This window comes from Copadichromis virginalis, linkage group LG12, assembly GCF_057382275.1.
Source record: "Copadichromis virginalis isolate Kocher_CV1m ecotype Utaka linkage group LG12, C_Virginalis_male_GT1.1, whole genome shotgun sequence".
Classification (NCBI taxonomy): Eukaryota; Metazoa; Chordata; class Actinopteri; order Cichliformes; family Cichlidae; genus Copadichromis; species Copadichromis virginalis.
In genome coordinates, this window is record NC_140629.1 from 39,932,886 (window position 1) to 39,953,986 (window position 21,101).

The following is a 21,101-nucleotide window of genomic DNA, read 5'->3' on the forward strand; positions in this document are numbered from 1 at the left end:
TCAGCAGTTCTGAACAGTGACTTTAAGAAGACATGAAAACTTTTACTTTCAAACCTTAGAAAAGCTCTTCGGGCGTCGATCTGAAACATCGAACAGCGTGTCACTGAGCGGTTTACTACAATCCTGATCCATCACGGAGACCCTCCACCTGCTCTGGCCTGTATGTACCCGCCTGTGCCCCCCCCCCCGATATAAACCTCCAACATTTACCCAAAATGCACTTTGTGAAGTTTACTCAAGTGACTCAGAAACAGATCAAACAACGATGCTTGTTCCTGCTCCCGTGTCCCGTTTACTGTACAAATCAATCAGCTGATTTTCAGCGAGCACTGAGACATGATGCTGACGCTAAACGGAGCACAGACTGACGACAAACAGACGCGTCAATGTTTCAGCGTAAAGGCCGACACTTTTGTTTATTCCAGCTTCCAAACAGTTCATCTCAAACATTTTACAGTTTTGGTTTTTTAGTAACAGGCGTCACAAAGTCCACAAACCTGAAGCATCCACCTTTCAAACGTCTCAGCGGGAGTTCAGGCCACGCCTCCGTACTGAGCGTCACAGTGGGGCGTGTCCTCTAACGAGCCACACAGGAAAATAATAATAAGCCATAAAAACCTCGTCAGTGGTCGAACTGAGCAAACCGGTGTTCAGCGGCTGTTTAGTCCGAAGTTCAGGAAACTCGATTCCACGACTGAAACCTTCCACCGCTCGTTTATGATCGACCTCGGTTCTGATCCAGACCTCGGACTTGTGCTGACGGGCGCGTAAAGAAAAGAAGAATTAAAGAGCGGCGAAGTCCAGGATGCACAAACTGAGGAACTGAAACACGGGAGGGAGGCGGGGACGAGTCCTCGCTCGGTCGGGTTTAGCCCTCGTCCAGAGTCACAGTGTTCACACCGACGCCTCTTCATCATCGTCCTGCTCATCGTCCGAGCTGCAGCCGGATCAGCGCCATGATTAAAGCGTTCATCGTCCCGACGTGCCCGCTGCGCTCAGGCCGAACACGTGCCTGTATCACGCCGGATCAGATGCGTCGGGCTGAGCTTCGTTTCCCCCTCAGACTGAAACATGTTCTTCAACAACGCCAGCGCACGACCTGCTGCGACTCTGAGCCGCATCACAGAGAACAAAAGGCTGAAATCAAAGAGTCAGAATGAACGTTTTAAATCAAACGTATTAATGTTTACATGTGTCGAGTTTGCACGAAGGACCGGAAACTGTCACACAAAGTTAAACTAAACACAGGCGGGGAAACATGGACGCAGCTGCAGGGTCAGTCAGGAAACACCTTCACCTGCATTCTACCTGAACGCCACCAGAGGGCGACAAATACTTCCAGTCCTACAGAAGTCAGAGGAACCAATGACCTCTGACCTCTGCTCATTTTGGGTCATACTGAATAAATCATCAAGTCTGTAGATTTTGGTCACACCAGGTTTGACAGCAGCCCCGCCCGTGAAACACGGCGTCCCCGCCTCGCTTCTGTTCCTCGGCGACATCGATACATAACAGACAAACAGCCCGGAGCACCTTGAGCATGCTGACAGAAGGGAAAGCGTGAAACGGGCACGTCTGTAACGTGGTCCTCGCAGGAAGTTCAAGCTTCACGTCGCCTTTCACAGGAAAACCTTTATCGGCGCGTCAGCCTGAACAAAAAGCTTCATCCAGACGCTGATCTGTGTCAGAGGAGGGAAATGAGGAGAGGCGGGGAGGGGGGCGTGTAGACGATGTCGGGGGGCGGGTCACCGTCTCTGCTGGCTGTAGATGGGGAAGGCCAGCGTGACGTTGAGCGAGTCGTTGTGCTGGACCAGCGACGTGTGCTGGTAGTGCAGCACCAGCTCCTTCAGCGAGCCGTACAGGTTGTAGGGCTCGGCGAAGCCGTAGCCGGTGCTCGTCTTGTTGATGACGCAGTGCTTCACCTCGCCATCCACCCTGTGGGGGAGAAAGAGAGGTGAGGCTGATGTGCAGTAAACGGGTGAAGAAGAGGAGCAGGAGGAAGATGGAGTGTTGCTTACACCACGGAGCAGGCGTAGCAGCCCGGCTTGCTGCTGTCCCGCACCAGGAAGGTGCCGTCCCTCTTCCCTCGCAGCAGAGACTCCGCCTGGCTGCGGTTGATGTTTCCGAGGCGCCACAGACGCTCGTCGTGATGAGGAAGGTCCTCCTCATCCTCCACCATGCTGTACTCGCTGAGAGGGCGGAGACAGAGGAATGTGAGGAAGCTGCTTTACTCGAGTACTTCTACTTTCTGCTCAGGCTGAGAGCTGCCTGCACTGTGTGGGCTGGTGCCCCCTTGTGTGACCTTTGACCTTTCAGGTAAATTTAACGAGGTTTCTGTGGCTACACAGCGTGACCTGCCATCATCGTTTTACAGTCACACTGAATGCTAAAGGCTGGACTTATCTGTGACTCCTCCTCCTTTGGGTGGAGCAGCTGACGGAGGCTTTGGGCACTAAAACAAAGTTTGAGCCGCTGGTGCGGTCGGTACTTACTCCTCTGTGGTCTCGTTCTTCAGGCCGAGCCACTCGTTCAGCCTCCTCTGCCGAACGCCTTTCTGAGTCAGCCACCTGTGAACGCACACACAGTTATTAGTCTGTCACACCGGGCGTCACAGTGCTGCGCTCTGGGCGTCACCTACATCAGGTACTGGTCCCTGGTCTTGCGGAGCTGGATCAGGTCCGGTTTGATGCTGTTCATCTTCTTGTCGATCTCTCGGTAGTCGGCCGCCTGCTTCTTCAGGTCCACCTCCAGGTGGCGCTTGCTGTCCACGATCTCGCTGATGCGGGACTTGAGCTTGTCGTAGTTCTCCATGATCCTGCGGAGACGCAGCGGGAGTTCACTGTCACGTGACAAACACGCCGCTGCACGGCGAGCGCGCAGACTTGTCGTCTGGATATAAAAACATTCAGATCAAACTGAGCTGAAGCTCATTTCTGACTCCGAACTTCGTTTACCAGCAGGTGGCTTTCTTCCTGCAGTCTCTGCTGCCATGGCAACCGGCTTCCTTTTAGTGTGTGCTTTCCCCTCAACGAGCTCCGTCACAGTTGCCATGGTAGCGGCTTACCTCTGGATCTCTTTGTCGTTTCCCTCCCGGCGAAACTTCTCGATGTACTCTTTGCTGAAGCGCTCCTGAGTCTGACACTGCTCCTCGAAGATCTTTATGGTCTCATTGAACGCCTCGATGGCCGTCCTCTTCATCTGGATCTCCTGATGAGGAGGAGGAGGAATGTTTTATTTACCATAATTTAAATGTAATCATTTTAATTAACTGTAGTCTCTCAGTCCTCTTCTACTCCAGTACTCAGAGTTCCCCGTTAACACCCTTAAATGATCGAGCACTAAAAGTAAAGAATCAGCTCTTTCTTAAAAACCCTGTAAGTATCCTGATCATCACTGTTTGTAGTTCTGTTTGACAAATCTGTAGTTTTATTAGAGAACTTCCTCCGAGCGTACCTGCGACGTTCTGGTGTACTCCTCGTACAGCCTGTCGTACTCTCGGTTCTTCTCCTGGTACTGCAGGTGATACTCGTGCAGCTTCTTCCCCACCGCCTCGATGCTGTCCTCCTTCACCACCTGATCCTGAACGACAACAACGCAGCGGTCAGACGCCGTCGTTAACCAAACGCAGACTCTCGGAGAGCGCGACCCACCTGCTGGTGCTTGGAGACCGGGTAGAGCAGCTTGACGTCCAGTTTGGGGTTGTACTGGGCCAGAGACTCGTGTCTGTAATGGTTGATCAGCTCCACCACCGAGCTGAAGGTCAGGGGGTCGGAGAAGCCGTACTTCCCCTCCCGATGGAAGATCTTTATCAGCTTGTTGTTGCCTCCTTTCCTGCAGGTGACGAGAGAACGGAGAGCTGGTCAACTCAGAGCCAGCGGCATCGTCCAGACACAAAGCAGACAGTCGTGCTGTGGACGTTTACTGCACAAACAACAAGACTGTAACTGTGCAAACCACGAAATCTGTAAATCGGCTGGAAGACGTAGAGCCTTGGCCCCCTGGTGGACAGTGAGGGCGCTGCAGGTGAGCAGCCACAGCTCACGTAGAGTAAATTATTTTTATAGGATTTCAAAAATGTGAATTAACGAGTATAAAGTTGTTTAACTTTGTATGAATGTTTTATTCTTACAAGATTAGCAAAGGTTTCATCCTGTTCCACATTCTATTCAACTGTTAATGTCGACTTTCAGCTGAACGTTTCTCTCAGCTTTATTTGAGCCTCGTATCCACGAGTTTTGGCTCTTCCACCCTTCACACCTGTAGATCATTCAGTCTTTACATTTAAACATTATTTAAACGCTTCATTTCTGCTCACTGGATTTTAAACCTGTGTTTGAAAAGCCGGTGATGCACTGAGAGCTTTACCTCAGAGTCAGAGTGTAATCTCCGTGCATCTTGGTGGAGGCGTCTCGGACCAGAAACGTACCGTCGGCCGTGTCCCTCAGCTTCTCGTTCACCTCCTCCCTAAAACGGCAAAAACAGACTCTGCATCCCTCCGTACATCCTGCATGTCCTCCCACGGTGTGTGTGTGTGTGTGTGTGTGTGTGTTACCTGGAAATGTCTCCCCAGTACCACTCGGCGTCCTGCAGAACCATGCTGTTGTTGAAACTGGTGGAAGGAGCCGGAGCCGAAGACTTCACAGGTTTAGGAGGTAAAGCTGAAACAGAGAGCGAGGAGGAGGAGTCACACCCGGAGACGGAGCAGTTGTCTTTTTGATGGATGAATAATCAGGCCCCATCTTATCTTAATGACCTTGTAGTTACCGCCCAGTAGCACTCACCCCCATCATCACTAAGTGCTTAGAGCGACTGGTCCTAGCACACTTCAAATCCTGTCTCCCCCCCACCCTGGACCCCCACCAATTCGCATACCGCCGGAACAGGAGCACAGAGGATGCAGTCTCCATCGCACTGCACTCTGTCCTCTCACACCTGGACAACAACAACAAATACGCCAGAATGCTGTTTATAGACTTCAGTTCAGCATTCAATACAATCCACCCCTCACAACTCATCAGGAAACTGACAGACCTGGGCATCAGCTCCCTCATCTGCAAATGGTTACTGGACTTCCTGACCAACCGCCCCCAACATGAGCAGTGGTTATCCAGCCGGACAACCGCTGCTCATCTACAATCACGATGAACACCGGTGTACCACAAGGCTGTGTGATGAGCCCTTTCCTCTACTCCCTCTTCACTCACGACTGCAGACCTGCTGATGGTTCCAACACCATCATTAAGTTTGCAGATGACACCACGGTGATTGGCCTCATCAGTGACAACGATGAGGCCGCCTACAGGGAGGAGGTGGATCGTCTGGCTGAGTGGTGCGACAGAAACAACCTGCTGCTTAACACCGAGAAGACCAAGGAGCTCATCGTGGACTACAGGAGGAATGCTGACCCACATCCACCCATCCACATTAAGGGGACGGCTGTGGAGCGTGTGAGCAGCTTCAAGTTCCTGGGAGTCCACATCTCCGAGGATCTCACCTGGATGACCAACTGCTCCAAGCTGGTCAAGAAGGCTCACCAGCGCCTCTTCTTCTTGAGGACTCTGAGGAAGAACCACCTGTCCTCAGACATCCTGGTGAACTTCTATCGCTGCACCATCGAGAGCATCCTGACCAACTGTATAACAGTCTGGTACGGGAACTGCTCTGCCTCGGACCGGAAGGCGTTGCAGAGGGTCGTGAAAACTGCCCAGCGCATCGCCGGAGCACCACTTCCTGCCATAAAAGACATCTACAGGAAGCGGTGTCTGAAAAGGGCTGGGAAAATCATCAGAGACCCCAGTCACCCATCACATGGACTCTTCACCCTCCTGCCCTCTGGGAGGCGCCACAGGAGCCTCCGGACTAAGACCACCAGGTACCGGAACAGCTTCTTCCCCACAGCTGTCAGACTCCTGAACTCTGCCTCCTGACATCTGACCCACGTTAAACTCATGGACTGAACATACACACCCCCACAATGGACAACTGTACCCTCAAACACACAATAATAACATGGACTGAACCACCACTCACAACCACTAGCACTTTATATACCTCTGTAGAAACTATCTACACCCTCACTTATCTTAACTGCACTACTGTATAGCTCTGTGTAAATAATCATTCTGTACATTCGATAATCTTTAATCCTACAACTGTTTACAACTTGCATAGTTCCCATTTCTGTATAGCTGTATATCTCAGATTCTGTAAAGTTATTTATTTCATATTCTGTATAGTTTTTCATATTTATATTCATAGCCTGTACATAGCTTGTACTCACTACAGCCTGTACATACTTATAGTTATAGAATATTCACAACATACTTCATACCGTGTACATTATAACATACCATAATAGACCCATTTCTGTAATATACTCACATATCTATATTATTGCTAATATATATTGTAATATATCTATATCACTAAAGCACTTCTGGATGGATGCAAACTGCATTTCGTTGCCCTGTACCTGTGCATGTGCAATGACAATAAAGTTGAATTCTATTCTATTCTATTCTAGTACCATATCACCCTATTAGAGCACTTCACTCTCGCTCTGCAGGCCTACTTGTTGTTCCTAGAGTATTTAAAAGTAGAATGGGAGACAGAGCCTTCAGTTTTCAGGCCCCTCTTCTGTGGAACCAGCTTCCAGTTTGGATTCAGGAGACAGACACTATCTCTACTTTCAAGATTAGGCTTCAAACTTTCCTTTTTGCTAAAGCATATAGTTAGGGCTGGACCAGGTGACCCTGGATCCTCCACTCCCTCATCCTGGTTTCTTTTAATAGTTTCCATCCTATCCGGTCTTTAAGTCTGACGTTATTAGCCGTGTCTGGGCCCAAAGTCAAACGAACACTGCAGCATCACTGAGAGTTACAAACTGTCTTTCATCTGTAATAAAATGATCAGCGTTGCTGCTTTACCAGGTGTAACAATTAAGTTTAACATCCAGGCATCCATGAAAACAGGATTAATGAAGTTTAACAGAGTTAGAAGTTAGCAGGAAGTTAGCTCGCTAGCTTCCACCTAAACATGATATTGCATGTTCTGACTGAGAGACTTCAGAAAATTCAAACATACAGCTCTGCTATCACTTCCAACATAAATGAAGACAGAAACTAAACAGCAGTGACGTTTGTAGGGTTACTGAAGTTGGGCTAGCTGCTATATAATGATGTGCTACGTGATCGCTAGCTACACAGCTATGTTAGCATAAACACAGTGAAGCTGGAGGACGAACACTAACACTTTTCCACTCGATAAAAATTAACGTGAAGGTTTCTGATGGTTAGAGACAAATGCAATCACATGGCAGGATGCTGTAAACGGACCAAACTTCAGTCAGGAGAACAGCTGAGATAATCCGTCCACAATACGAGGTTAGTCATTCATATACTGCTGCTGGGCTGGAGTTACAGCAGAAGGGTTTAACCCTTTAAGACCTACCATAGAACCAAGTCCGCCAGAGCTTATATTATATTTTTACATGCTGTGGAGCCATTTTTGGGAGCATTTCAAGTTGCTATACATCAATACAACAATTATAGCCCAGATTTTAATAATATGTATTCATTAAGTGCATAGTAATTACATAAATTGCAAAAAAGTGCAATAAACTACAAAGAAAATTGAAAATCGTTTTTGCTTTTTTAACATATATTTGTAGTTAGAGAAATTTAAGAGGCTTATCCCTCAAAACTGTAAATACAAAAAAGTTGCACAAAATAGTTTCCTACCACAGGAAAATTATTTTGAGTGTCTTCATAGTTTTATTTTTGAAATACACCAATTTTTATACACTGCAGGAAAAACTAAAATAGATATTATACTGCAAATTTGCAAAAAAGCAGCATATGCATCAAAATAAACTATTTCCAGCAGTGCAATATGAGTCCTCAGCATCCCAGAAACGACACAGAAAGTCATAAAGTCAAAGATAACTTTTAAAAAGACCAGTATATGCCCTGAGGCCCTGAGCATAAAAAAGACTACATTTCCGCGAAAATGACGTCACTTCCGGTTTCGGGCAGGTAATGGCGGAAATGCAAAAGTTCGCGCTGACGTCTATTCCAACGTAGGAAGTGTTATGAACAGCTGATCGGATCGGCAAAGCGTGTTTCTGGAATATTATGTTTTTGTTCCTGCAAGCGCTTTTTATGCAGTTTTTGCAAAGCTTTATGTGGAAGGAAACCGTGACCGAGGACAAGCTGATGGCACAATATGTAAGTACAACTCCTCCGGTTTCATATGCAAAAAAAGTTTTTGCGCTAGCTTACGTGGTTGCAGAGCTACTGGGATTTAAAAATAGTTACGCAAAACAGAGCGTGCCCGCTCCGATCGGCTGTAAAGGGTTAAACATTGAGCTTTCAAACTATTAGCAGCAATAAAAACAGGGATCACTGACTGTTTTTAGGGACTTTTTGAGATTAAATAGAACAAGATACAAAACATGTTAAAAACACAACAGCTTATTAAACGCAGAGTAGTTTGGGCCTGGAAGCAGGTTTCATCACGTCATCACTTAAAGAGCGGATTAAAGGAGTTCTTCCTTCCCACTGTCACCAAATGCTCCTGGGTGAGTTTCTCTCATGCTGCAGAGCAGCAGTGGGCAACTCCAGGCCTCGAGGGCCGCTGTCCTGCTGGTTTTAGCTCAATGATCTCACTTTGGGTCAACACACCTGAATCAGATGATTAGTTCATTACCAGCCTCTGGAGAACTTCAAGACATGTCGAGGAGGTGGTTTAGCCGTTTGACTCAGTTGTGCTGGATCTAAGACCTGCAGGACAGCGGCCCTCGAGGCCTGGAGTTATCTACCGCTGCTGTAGAGTCTGTACTACATGAAACACTGTGAGGTTGTGCTGTTGGGAACCGGTGCTCTCCTCCTCACAGCGTCACCTGTTCTAAAGTCACACCACCAGGGGGCGCTAACAGGTGAGCATTTGAGTGAACAGAAAGTATTTAAACCTTTGTTAAAACAAACATCCTGCGACTGTTGATTTATAGGCGCTCACTCACTCTGACGTTCACCCTGATGTCAAAGGTATCTGCAGTCATGTGACACATCAGTGACTGATGAGGGGAGGGGGGAGGAATCACTTTGTTGTGCAGACTATATCGAAGAAACCACAACTAACCAGCAGTGTGACCCACAACCCAAAGAAAGAACAGTGGGACTGTGTGAGCGTGTGCGCTGGCGGGGCTTTTAAAGCTCCACGCCAGATTTAGGGACGCGTCTTCATCTGACAGCACAACCAACAGAAACCTCAGCGACGTGCCGGCAGCACGGAGGAGCCTCCTCACTGAGAACAGGCGCTGCACAAACACCTGTGCACCTGCTCCACACGTCACCGGCTGCAGCAAAGTGAGCTCCGTCTGACACCATGTTTAAATCAGGCAGCAACAGGGCGGAGTCTAAAGGGGGCTCGGGGGGTACCAGACCCCAACTGTTTCAAGGCTTTAGTAACTTTATTTACAAGATTCAGATTCACATAAATATGAACAAAATGTTTATTAAATTGTCTTAATAACTGAAAATTATTCTTAACATTGATTAAGTATTTATATTAACTATTAATTATTAACACCAGCAGGAAACGTTGCATCACAGCAGAGAGTAAAACTGAGAATGTCGATGTTCTTCAACACGCACACACACACACACACACACACACACACACACACACACGTCAGAAATCCTTCACACTTCATTTTGTCTGAACTCTACATGTAAACAGCGACAGCGTTTAGATTCTTTGCAGGTTCATATTTATTATTTCTCATTAATGAGATATTTAGTATTTCTTATGCAAATACTCGATTATTCGACTGAATACTCGAGTACTAAAATAACAGAGCATATTAGGACCGAGCTGTAGAGTAACCATTTCGTTTGTTAAAGAGGAAGTGAAACTGAGCTTTTGGTCACTCACAAATAAAAGTGACAGCACGCTGCGTTCAGCCCATCCGGCCTGAAAACAGCAGCCTCCAAATCGACTGTCTGCTTCACCAAAATAAAGTTCAACACGTTTCATGTTTCTCTGAGGAACACCTCGCCCTCTGACTCAAGCTTCACTTTCTGCTCAACTGAACAGCGAGTGAGTCTGAGCTTTTAGAGGAGGCGCACGGGGAGGAGGCGCACGGGGAGGAGGCGCACGGGGAGGAGGCGCACGGGGAGGAGGCGCACGGGGAGGAGGCGCACGGGGAGGAGGCGCACGGGCAGGAGGCGCACGCCATTGATAACAAGTGAAAACCAGAGCTTTGCAGCACAAAACACCTGAAACTAAACTAAGCGTCGGAGCAGTTTCTCGGAGCTCGCCGCGTCTCGTGGCCATTTTTAGGTCTGAACTTTGAGCTCAGATCAGGTTTGACACCATTTTTCTTTCTCACGCGTGGCAGGAAATCGCTTCAGACGCATCTGCGCTTCGGGAAACACTCCGACACTCGCTCTGGTGAAATCACCACGAGATGAAGTGCGGGGTCATCGTGTGCCGACTCCTGAAGCACACAGCGACGTCACATTTTTAACCTCGACTCCATCGCACATCTGCATTCACACGTGCACCGCCGGGTTGAGCCTGAACACGCTGACTTTGGGTGGGATGACGAGAACATCAGGAATAACATGGAAACACATTTTGAGGCTTCACAGCAAACAAACTTCCAGCTGCTGATGCAGATGTTTAACCCGACACAGGTTTAGTCTCGCCGCCGCGGCCATCTGATCAGGCGCTGCTCCCTCCAGGTGGGGGTTTGACTCCTACCTGGGCTCTGCATGTTGATGTAGCAGAGGATCTTGTCTCGTCCCCTCAGCGCCTCGGCCCTGCCTCCCTCCTCTCGCTCCATGTCGGCCCCTAAACCGTCACCTGTCGAGTCCTCAGAAACGAACGGACGCCCGGCTCTCATGTCCCGCTGCTTTCAGCCCGTTCGGCCGCCAAAAATCTGACGTCATCTCAGCTACATCTTCATTTTCGGTCACCTCGCTCGACTCGGGCCTGCTGGACGTGGCTTCGCTCTGCACCTGCAGCTCTGCTCCGCCTCCACGGCCTCAAAACCTCCTTTTTTATTTTTCCAGCTCGCCGTCCGCGGCTCGGAGACGTTTCCAAACGACGCAACTTTCTCCCGTCCGTCTCTCTCTCCCTCTCTCTCGCAGTCTCGGTTCAAAGCTCAGGAGAGCAGCTTGGAGATGTGTGACATCACCGATGGCTCCAGCCAATCCTGTGATGGCAGTGATATCACCAAGGCAACACCCCCCTCCTCCCTCCCCTCTTCGTCTGCTGCATCTCTCACTCTGTGGACGGGTGATGTCATCGTTTCAGCTGCTGACCGGCTGACTCAGAGCCGAGCAGAGTGGATGGATGAGTCGATGGATGAGTGACTAACGCAGTCAGAGCTGCTCGTTGACCCACTTAACTGACCCAGAGACAAACGCCAGCGATCATGTGTGCTTCTTTAAATCAGCTGATTCAGGCTTTAAATATTCCCTCCCATCACATCTGAGAGGTTTGATCTGCTGAAACCTTCCATTTCTCTCCAAATCCATCTTTCCTCTGTTACCCGCAGCACCCGATGCTTCAGCCAATCATCATCCTGAAATAATAAAACAAAGAAAAAAAAACTCCTTCCTTCATGGGACAGGAATGAGCTGCAGAATTCCTGAACCCCCAAAATGGCAAATGTATGACAGAAATCCTGCCGAAGAGCCAATCATCTGCTTTCTAACAGCCAATCACGTGTGCCGGTGCACACGTGAGGACCAATGTTAACAACAGCTGCCAAAAACAATCCAGAGGAGTGAGGCTGTAATTACACCACGACACATGATAAAGTAAGCATGAAATAATAACAATAATAAAGACAAAACAGACGTTCGGTGCTCTGGGTCGTCCTCGCTGTGAAAAACATGAAACAGGAAGTTCTGGAACCACCCGTGAGCTGCGCTGCTTTCATCACGAGCATCATTTCAACCGTTTCCACCGTCTGCTGAACAAAAGTACCAGACTGTACCTCAGCACAGGCTGATCACTTCCTGTCACATCTTAACCCAAAGGCCTCACAGATGTTGCCAAAGTAACCGCGAGCTTAAACGGCGCCTGATTCTTCTGTACGACGTGTAAAACTTAAAAACAAACCTGTCGTTCGACAGTGTGAGGACGGCGCTCAGGCCTCAGAACGCTCTAAACACTCTTGGATCTGCGTGATGTCAGAGAGGATGGATAAGCACCACCTACTTCATGTTCACGAGGAGCAGCCAATCGGGAGAAAGGCATCCCTGATCATCTTAAAGGAGGAGGAGCCAAAACAACTTGAGTGTAAGAGAAAGGAGGAGGAGCCAAAACAACTTGAGTGTAAGAGAAAGGAGGATAATTTTTGGACTTCAGCAGAGTCCGAGAATAAAACTGTGGAGCTGGAAATGAGCCAAAGTGGTCAGGCTGAGAGCTTCAGCACTTCCCCGAGTGAAACCAAAGCCTCGTGCAGTCTTCACCAATAAACCCCGTCATCAAATCTTTGTTGCTGCACTTTTTCAGACTCATCTTTCCACCGCCGTCTCATCTGAACCGTTCGATTGAGCAACAGCTGTGCGTGACAGACTAAACGTGACGGCTGAGAGCAACCATACGGGAGTTTCACACACATGCACATCAACGCTCAGCCACTCGAACACAGGCAGGTGTGTTACCTGGTGCGGCCTGGTTCATGTTGAGCTCGCTGGTTATCAGAACCTCCAGGACCTGAACCAGAGGATCCAGACCCGACTCAGACCTGAACACAGAGACAACATCATCAGTGCAGTTAACAAAATGGGTCAAAGGTTTTCTCTGCTTCATCTTATTAATCATCATTAATCATCACACTTCCTGTGAGTGTGGCCTCAAATATGTGCATGTGCCAGGACCTGCGAGCAGCTCACGTCCTTCCTGCCATCAGTGACTCCCTGAACCAGAGCAGCGTGACCCATCAAAGCTAAGCTTCAGGCCTCGGGGTTTGCAACACGACAACCTTACCTCTCCATGTTAGCTGCTCTTACGAGTCATTAAATGTGTTATGAAACATTCCTTCAACTTAGTATGGAAAAGAAAATAAAGTCTGTATTAATAACCCGTCACGTGTGTGTGTGTGTGTGTGTGTGTTAATAACCCGTCACGTGTGTGTGTTAATAACCCGTCACGTGTGTGTGTGTGTGTGTTAATAACCCGTCACGTGTGTGTGTTAATAACCCGTCACGTGTGTATTAACAGCTGTAGATCACTGACCCGGCTGTCTGTCTGAACAGCAGCGGGCTGAAGCTCTCGGCGAGGTTTCGGGGGCTCAGCTGGTTCCTGGAGCCGTGCAGGCACAGTCGGGCCAGGTGTCTAACCACGCTGAGCAAGGTCAGCCCATACTGGGCGGGGCAAGTTGGCGAGCTGGCCACGCTCCGCAGCAACTGGGCGCACTCCTCTAGGTCTCTGACCTCTGAAAGCAGGAACAGGAAACAGGACAGAAGTGTGAACAAACTACCAGATGCGGTGTGAAAGAGGGAGACGGGGGCGGGATCGTGGGGCTTCTTCTGACCTTGAACGGCGTGGATCATGTCGGCCTGCAGCGAGGCTGGCAGGACGGGACCGGGGAGATCCTGCAGGAACCGGACCACCCCGTCACACAGGGACGGGGCCTCCAGCTGCTCCAGGTCTGAAAACAAACACATCAGTTTAAGCAGAGATTTCACGATGCAGTCGTTCTGTAATTCACAGGTGAAAACACACCCTCCTCACCTGCGTCTGCGAGCTGCTGCGTGTCCACGCCGCCGCCGCTGAGGCTGCGATACAGGCCGGGGCTGTCCAAACCTGCAGCAACACACGCATGTTACAAACACCAGCTGAAGACTTCGTCAGATCAATATTTCAAACTTCACACTCAGTTTGCTTTATGTTCAACCTGACATGAGGAACATAGTTTAGAGAGAACTATTATAAGCTCCTAAACTGAAGCTGGGTCTAATGAAGTGTCCACAAATGCATTTCTGACAACTCTGCAGAACTGTGAACAAGTTCCTACAGACTGAAAGTCACGAAGCTTCAAATGTTCAGTTTAAATGCTGGAAAACACCAACGCAGTGACATCAGAGTGAAGGAAGAAAAGGTCAGAATAAAGCTGTGAATGCATCTGAAGGGTTAGTGTGCCGTTTGCAGATGTAGGCGTCTCGAAGCTTCAGAAGAACAACAAAGATAAACTCTGAAACCAGACACAGAGACGGGAACTGGTTGGAAATCCACGTCAGTGTGTTCGGTACCTTTGGTCTCTATGGCCTCCATCAGTCTGCTGAGGAGGGGCGGGGCCGTGTCCGGGGGTCCGAACTGCTCGGGGAGGTCCGGCAGCACGAGACCTGAAGAAGAACAAACAGCACACGCAAGATTTCAACTCAAAAGTCAAAGTAATAAGATTCATAACGAGACATTGATCTCCCTCCCTTAACCTTTATGATGTCATAAAGTATACAAGGAAACCGGGGGGGGGGGGGGGGGGGACTAAAATTATGGAGGAGGAAATGAGAGCATATAACAGCTTTTACTTTGAAAGGATGTAGGCAACAGGAAGCTGAGTGAGCAAAACAGTTCTGTGAAACACGCAGGTAACAACAATAATCAGGATTCTGCTGCCAGCAGCTTTAACCACAGCGCGCACAAACACACAGCGCGCACGCACACACACTTCCTGTGCTCTGTGAGGCGGGTGGCAGCAGATCTGTTCACTCAGCAACCGCAGCCCTGACTCAACCCGAGCTGTGTGTGTCTGTTAGTGTGCGTGTGTGCGTGTCTGTTAGTGTGTGTGTGTGTGTGCGCGTGTCTGTGTGTGTGTGTGTCTCTCTGAGGAGTGTATCAGGACGTGAGCGTTTCTAATCTGCTCGAGTCTTCTCAGGCTCTAGCTTCCAGGTGCAGGGTCGTCACACACACAGGTGTGTGCTGTTGCTCTGTTGAGGAAGCAGCTGAAGGAACCTGAATCACTGAGCGAGCGATCGGGCTGAAACCTTTCAGTTTCTTCAGGGCAGAGCGACAAAAACAAGTTTCAGTGTCGGTTTACAGATTTCACGGCTCCCTCTTTCAGGCTTTCGGCTGGTCCCAGATCAGAATCTGTTCTGGCTCCATGTGACGGCGAGCATCACGTCTACCTCGAACTGAAGGTTTAAGGAAGCTAACGTGTTCCGTGACCGTGGCGTTTGGATGTTGTGCAGAGTGGTTGCTGTGGTAACAGCTGACAGGGATCAGGCTGTTTCAGATTCTTAGTTGTTGAGTTTGCAGTTGTGAGATCACGAAGCTGGGATCGGAGCACTGCACCCACAGGAGGCGACGCCTGTGTGACGCTTCCCTGCCGACCTCCTCGACCCGCCCGAGGAAACAATATAAACAAGAAATAGCAATAATTTACATTTTTATTTACTCGCTTTATTATTTACTGTCTTCATTCTCTTGCCGTCTTCCCGTGCATCGTTTTAATCAGATCTGCTGCACAGCTGATCGTCTCTGAATCTGCATTTTTACGCCAGCTTTTCTTCTTCTTCTATAAAATCAGCAGAAAATACATGATGTGTTTGTTTTAGCAGCCTGATGTTTCTCATCTACATCGCTGTGCTCACTGGTTCATAAACTGGGGAACTGGTTTCTGCTGCTGTGCTGGGATGTTGGGACGGCTGACGCTCGAGCTCAGTCTGCTTTTAAAACATAAGCACTTCCTCTCAGAGCGCTTTTATACAACCCTGACACCAGGAGGACGGCTCCACATCGTGTCATGCAGGCACGTCGGCCTCTTTATTTGGCCTGACGTATATGACAAAATTCAATAACATGTTTAAAAAATGGAAAAGGGTGGAGTGCCCACTCCGGGTCGGGGATGAGTTCCTGCCCCAAGTGGAGGAGTTCAAGTATCTCGGGGTCTTGTTCGCGAGTGATGGGAGAAGGGAGCCGGAGATCGACAGACGGATTGGGGCTGCAGCTGCAGTAATGCGGACGCTGCACCGGTCCGTCGTGGTGAAGAGAGAGCTGAGTGTAAAAGCGAAGCTCTCAATTTACCGGTCGATCTACGTCCCTACCCTCACCTATGGCCACGAGCTGTGGGTAGTGACCGAAAGAACGAGATCGCGGAAACAAGCGGCAGAAATGAGCTTCCTCCGAAGGGTGGCTGGCCTCTCCCTTAGAGATAGGGTGAGAAGTTCGGCCATCCGGGAGGGGCTCAGAGTAGAGCAGCTGCTGCTCCACATCGAAAGGAGCCAGCTGAGGTGGTTCGGGCATCTGACAAGGATGCCCCCTGGGCACCTCCTGGGTGAGGTGTTCCAGGCATGTCCCACCGGGAGGAGGCCCCGGGGCAGACCCAGGCCAGCCGAGAGATTATATCTCTCGGCTGGCCTGGGAACGCCTTGGTATTCCCCCGGATAAGCTGGAGGAGGCGGCTGGAGAGAGGGAGGTCTGGGCCTCTTTGCTTAGGCTGCTGCCCCCGCGACCCGGCCTCGGATAAAGCGGATGAAGATGGATGATGTTTAAAAAACACGTTTAACAGTTTCAAAAAAACAAAAAACAACTCTAGAAGCAAACGAGCTGGTTTGAAGCAAACTAGTCACACAGTTGAACCAAAGTGGAGTCGAAACCTGTAATCTACGACTTCTGTTTGCAGCTTTGTCACTCGTATCAAACACCAGACAAGTCCTGTGTGAACGACTACATGACAGATAATTAGGATGGTCCATGGTTGCTGTTCAGGTTTTAAAAGTTGGACAAGTTGCAGCAGGATTGGACGTGGGTAACAAACTACAAGCATCTGAGCGACTTTACTCACCCTCTGACTCCGAGTCGGCCCTCACCGACGCTGCAGATGGGGGCCTGGGTGGGCGGGGCTTCGGGGTGGGTGGAGACATCCGCTTCCTGCCGACAAACTCCACATACGTTCCCGGGAAGTCGCCTTTTTCCTGTCGTACACGAATCGAAGATCGCAGATGTGAGAATCATATAAAGTCAGTAACGATCATTTTTTGGAGGCTAGTTTGGGTCACACAGCAGAAACGCTACGAGCGTTCCCGTTAATCCCACCATCATTCTAACAGACTGGACCGAACGTGAAGGTCAGAAAACCTGAGCTCCTCGCTCTGACCCCACACCGAGGGGCTCCTCGGTGTGGGGTCAGAGCGAGGAGGATGTGGGATGCAGAGCTGTTTGTGGAGTTTCGTGATGACGGAGCCGTGCAGCTACGCCGCTCCTCCACTTTTACTTCAGCTTCGTTTTCTCTTTGCATCACCGAAAAGAAGCCGAGAGGAAACGCAAGTAAAATATCTCACTTTGACGAGTCAACACGGAGCATTTCCTCCATCACATGTGCTAATAGAGCGAGTGCTTCACTGACTGCAGGATTTATTGGAAGCGCTGCTGCAGGAGTTGTGACTGAACGAGCTGCACCAGGGTTCAGTCTGCACAGCAGCTTTTAAATGAACAAAGACGCCCAGACTGAGCTCTGCCTCACATCTCTGTGCGCTACAGGTTATTAGCCTATCACAGAGCTTCCACTGCTGTAACCTTTGATGTCACCACATCAGCTCTTTCACAGAGACGGCCAGCAGAGCCAAAAAGACTCCAAAATAAAGACTAAGAACTTCTATTACTTTCTTCTGCTAAAAGAAGAGCTTCCTGTGACGGGAGAGGTTCGTGCGGTCTGAAAGCACTTCCTGTCTCTGCTGCGGCATCGTACCTGTGTGGTTTCGTTGAAACCAGGCAGCCAGCCGATTTCCGACGGCCGTTCTTCGGCTCCGTTGGTGCAGCCGAGCGCCAGCAGCGCCCCCTTAGTGACCAGCAGCACGTCCCCGACGTGCAGGTCGATGTCCTCCTCCCTCTCCTTCTTGTAGTCGTAGAGCGCTCGGTACTGAAAGCCCTCCGAGCTCATCCTGACTCAAGTATGGCTTCACGAAAACTAACAAAACAGCTCTGAGTGAAAAAATATGAACATAGGTTTGAGTCCGTGTCCTGAGGGGGTCTAAAGAGGAGAATCCACGTGGACGCGCGTCTCCCCTGTCTCCATGTTGGTCCGCCACAGTCCTGTCATCCCTCCAGGCCGAGCCGCAGCCGCTCGATCAGCGCGTCCTCGCGGTTCATGAACAGCAGTCTCAGCAGAGGTAGCGGCCACATCTGTGGAGGCGACGGGTCACCTGAGAGACGAGAGGTCAAAGGTTACATATGAGTGTGAGGAACGCGATGCGGCAGAAGACGCTTTCATCATTTAACGAGCAAAAGCTCCAAAACAAAAATGCTTTTTCTACACAGTCTGTACCTAATAAACTGCTCCCCGAGCGTTTATTTAACCTTTAAAACGAGGAAGAACCAACTTCCTGTCAGTTTATTCGTTGGTTCTGCTGCAGTGCTGGGTTTCCCCCAGGAAGCAGCTCAGCCACCACAGCGAGCCGCTGTCATTCCCGCTGCCTCGGATCTCAGAGTCCGTCGGAAAACATCAGCACTTAAACACAAAGCTTCAGATCTTCATGAATATCCTCGTGTCTTCATGATGCTCTCCGTTAGTGCGCAGCCAGGAGAACTCACTGTGGGTTATTTTAATAACCAACCGTTTAAATCAGGGCTGTCAAACATGCAGAAACAGGACACACATGAAGTGACTTCCTGTCCTTTAAATGACTTCATATGAAGGCAACATGAACAGTGTTACAGACGTGTGAGGGATGTCAAACTAATGCGCACACGCATGTCTGCAGTTTGTTACACAGGAGCACACTGACAGCAGCAGCGCTGCCACGTGTGCGCAGAGAGTGTGTGTGATGGTTCAATGAAAGGATTCAGTCAAGTTTGCAGTTTTGTTTTTCATACAATATTAGAAATTTAAAAAAAACAAAACTACATTTCCTGGAGTTTCCCTGTTTGGTTTGTACTGCTTGAACACTGAGCTGTGCTCACATGACACCACAGTGCGAGCAGCGGCTCACAGCTCGTTTACGTTATGATCTACACGGTTGTTTTATTTAAAAATATAATTTATGTTTTTATGATGTAAATAATATAATATGCAAGTTATTCCAATCCTATTAATAAAAGAAAACGGTACAAAGACAATGAGACATTTTTAAGTTCTGTAACACGTTTCACCGAAGCTGTGAGCATCAGACGTGACTCCACGCCACGAGCCTCAGAAACCTCCGAGTGCTTCAGCGAGTCACGGCCGGCTGCAGTTTTGTGCTTAAACACAGACTCTCTCTGAAAAAGACGCCAGAGCAGGTCGAGCATCACCTGCCTCCTCACACCGGCACCGCCTGATGGAGCAGATGGTTCAGCTTTAATGAGGCCTTCACCCAACCCCCACCCCGTCAGGGACGCTGGCTGTGAACTGAGTGCTGATGACCTGCAGCATCCATCACTTCCACCCAGACCTCAGACTTTGATTGGTCAGACTGGAGGACAGGTGCATCGGCTGCGGTCAGAGAAGGCGGCGCCATGCGTGAACACCATCATTAAGGCCATCACCAGACCATCAAAATAAAAGCTTTCAGATAAAAGCTGCTGCTGACAGCTCCTGTTATAACTCAGACACTCCAGGTCTTCATCAGGCGCCTCATCATCATCATCATCGCTATAATTAATTCTTTTTTTCGAGGATTTCACAACTTTTCTCATTTCTGAAGAATGTGGATGTATAACAGTAAAAATGAGACAACATTGTTATTATGCAAACAAAGCCTCATTTTCCACAGTGGTTCACCTTTATGTTTATTTATGAATCGCGTGACAAAAATCATCTGAGGATTACTATTATTATTATTACTACTATTATTATTATTATTATTGTTATTGTTGTTAAGCTGTAAATAACTGTAGCTTAAATCCAACCACAGAAATGAAACGTGTTTAGCTTTTGATCATTTAAATGTAAAAATCGCCTCCAGTTAATCCACAAACTGCGTTCTGTTCACAGACGTTTATAATGATCACGTGATTCGGAGCTGGAGAGCTCAAATTTTAATTTTGAACTTCGGAATTTGTGAAAAATATTTCTGGCATTAAATCCTAACATAAAACATGAAAATAAGAACTGAGAATAATAAACTGGGACAACAATGAGTTACACGCCTGTGGATGCTGCACAACACTTTAACAACATCAGCAGAATAAGTCCCTGCTGACGTTTAACAGTCAGACACTGAACCAATAATCAGAAACAGATTTGATGCCTTTAGTTTCCCGTGTGGCTGAAAAAGGCTCACTCCGAAAACACAAAGCCCGAAACTGAGGAGCTGGAATCGGAATTTCGCCAATTTCTCTTCAATCATTAATCGACCGATAAAATTTTAAAAAAAAAAAAGTCGTTTCACGAATTTTAATTAGTTCAGGTTCAAGCGGACATGCGTTAAGATTTAATTTCAATAAACTGGAATTTCTGGATAAATTGACGTATAAATGAAAACAAAGCGACGACATTTAAAAATGCTAATAATTATAAAATACACACAATATACAAAAATACAAACATACACACCAAACAGAGAACATTTGTCGGGTTTTAAAGGTACTTTCGTCACTCAAAGAGCAGAAAAGGAAGAAAAACCCACTTTAAGGGGACTTTCCACCTCGCGGGGTTTATCCCACAGAGCCTAAAACCAAACACTTTGACTTTATTTTAGCCACATGAAATCTTAATCGATACAGAGTTTAAGTAAAGCTCCCAGAAGCTGTAAAACAGCATCAGGAGCAGCTTTCAGACGATGGATCCCCTCAGGAAACGGGAAACGACAATGCATGCCAGCGCTAGCTTAGCCACCTAGCTTCAGACGCTCAAACGTCTCACCTTTATTTCTTGATGTTTCACCAATAAAAGCCTCCAACAGCACGAGCAGCGGGCGCCATGACGAAGCAGTGAGGGCACACGACCTCCTGATGGAGTTCAAAGCTGAGACGTGCCGCTGTTTTATCGATTATTTCCCAGATGAAGACACTCGTGCTTCGTCCGTCTGTATTACAGCAGGGAGACAGGTGTCAAGTGCGCGTGACAGACAGAGGTTCCGGTACGGGCTTTCAAAATAAAAGGGACTTTTAATTTTACAGCGCGAAGCATCGGCGTAAAAGTTCAATTTAACCGTAAATGCTTC

The 21,101-nt window shown here is 48.5% G+C and overlaps 1 protein-coding gene across 2 annotated transcripts; it reads right to left on the minus strand.

The window, feature by feature from the left end:
- Positions 1-383: 383 nt before the first annotated feature.
- LOC146697670 (phosphatidylinositol 3-kinase regulatory subunit alpha-like) lies at positions 384-20,993 on the minus strand. Of its 2 annotated transcripts, XM_085476515.1 has the most exons (17): positions 20,801-20,993; positions 17,708-18,161; positions 16,805-16,934; positions 14,271-14,363; positions 13,753-13,824; positions 13,553-13,669; positions 13,255-13,453; positions 12,681-12,763; positions 4,553-4,658; positions 4,366-4,464; positions 3,651-3,831; positions 3,454-3,579; positions 3,065-3,207; positions 2,639-2,815; positions 2,493-2,567; positions 2,019-2,189; positions 384-1,935 (listed from the first exon to the last, which is right to left on the minus strand). In XM_085476515.1, exons 2-17 carry the CDS (start codon positions 17,897-17,899, stop codon positions 1,746-1,748), a joined length of 2,154 nt encoding a protein of 717 aa, XP_085332641.1. In that variant the 5' UTR covers positions 17,900-18,161; positions 20,801-20,993; the 3' UTR covers positions 384-1,745. The 2 variants fall into 2 exon arrangements, with proteins under 2 accessions (XP_085332641.1, XP_085332642.1); XM_085476516.1 differs by lacking the exons at positions 12,681-12,763; positions 13,255-13,453; positions 13,553-13,669; ... (3 more) ...; positions 17,708-18,161; positions 20,801-20,993 and adding an exon at positions 10,765-11,232.
- Positions 20,994-21,101: the final 108 nt, after the last annotated feature.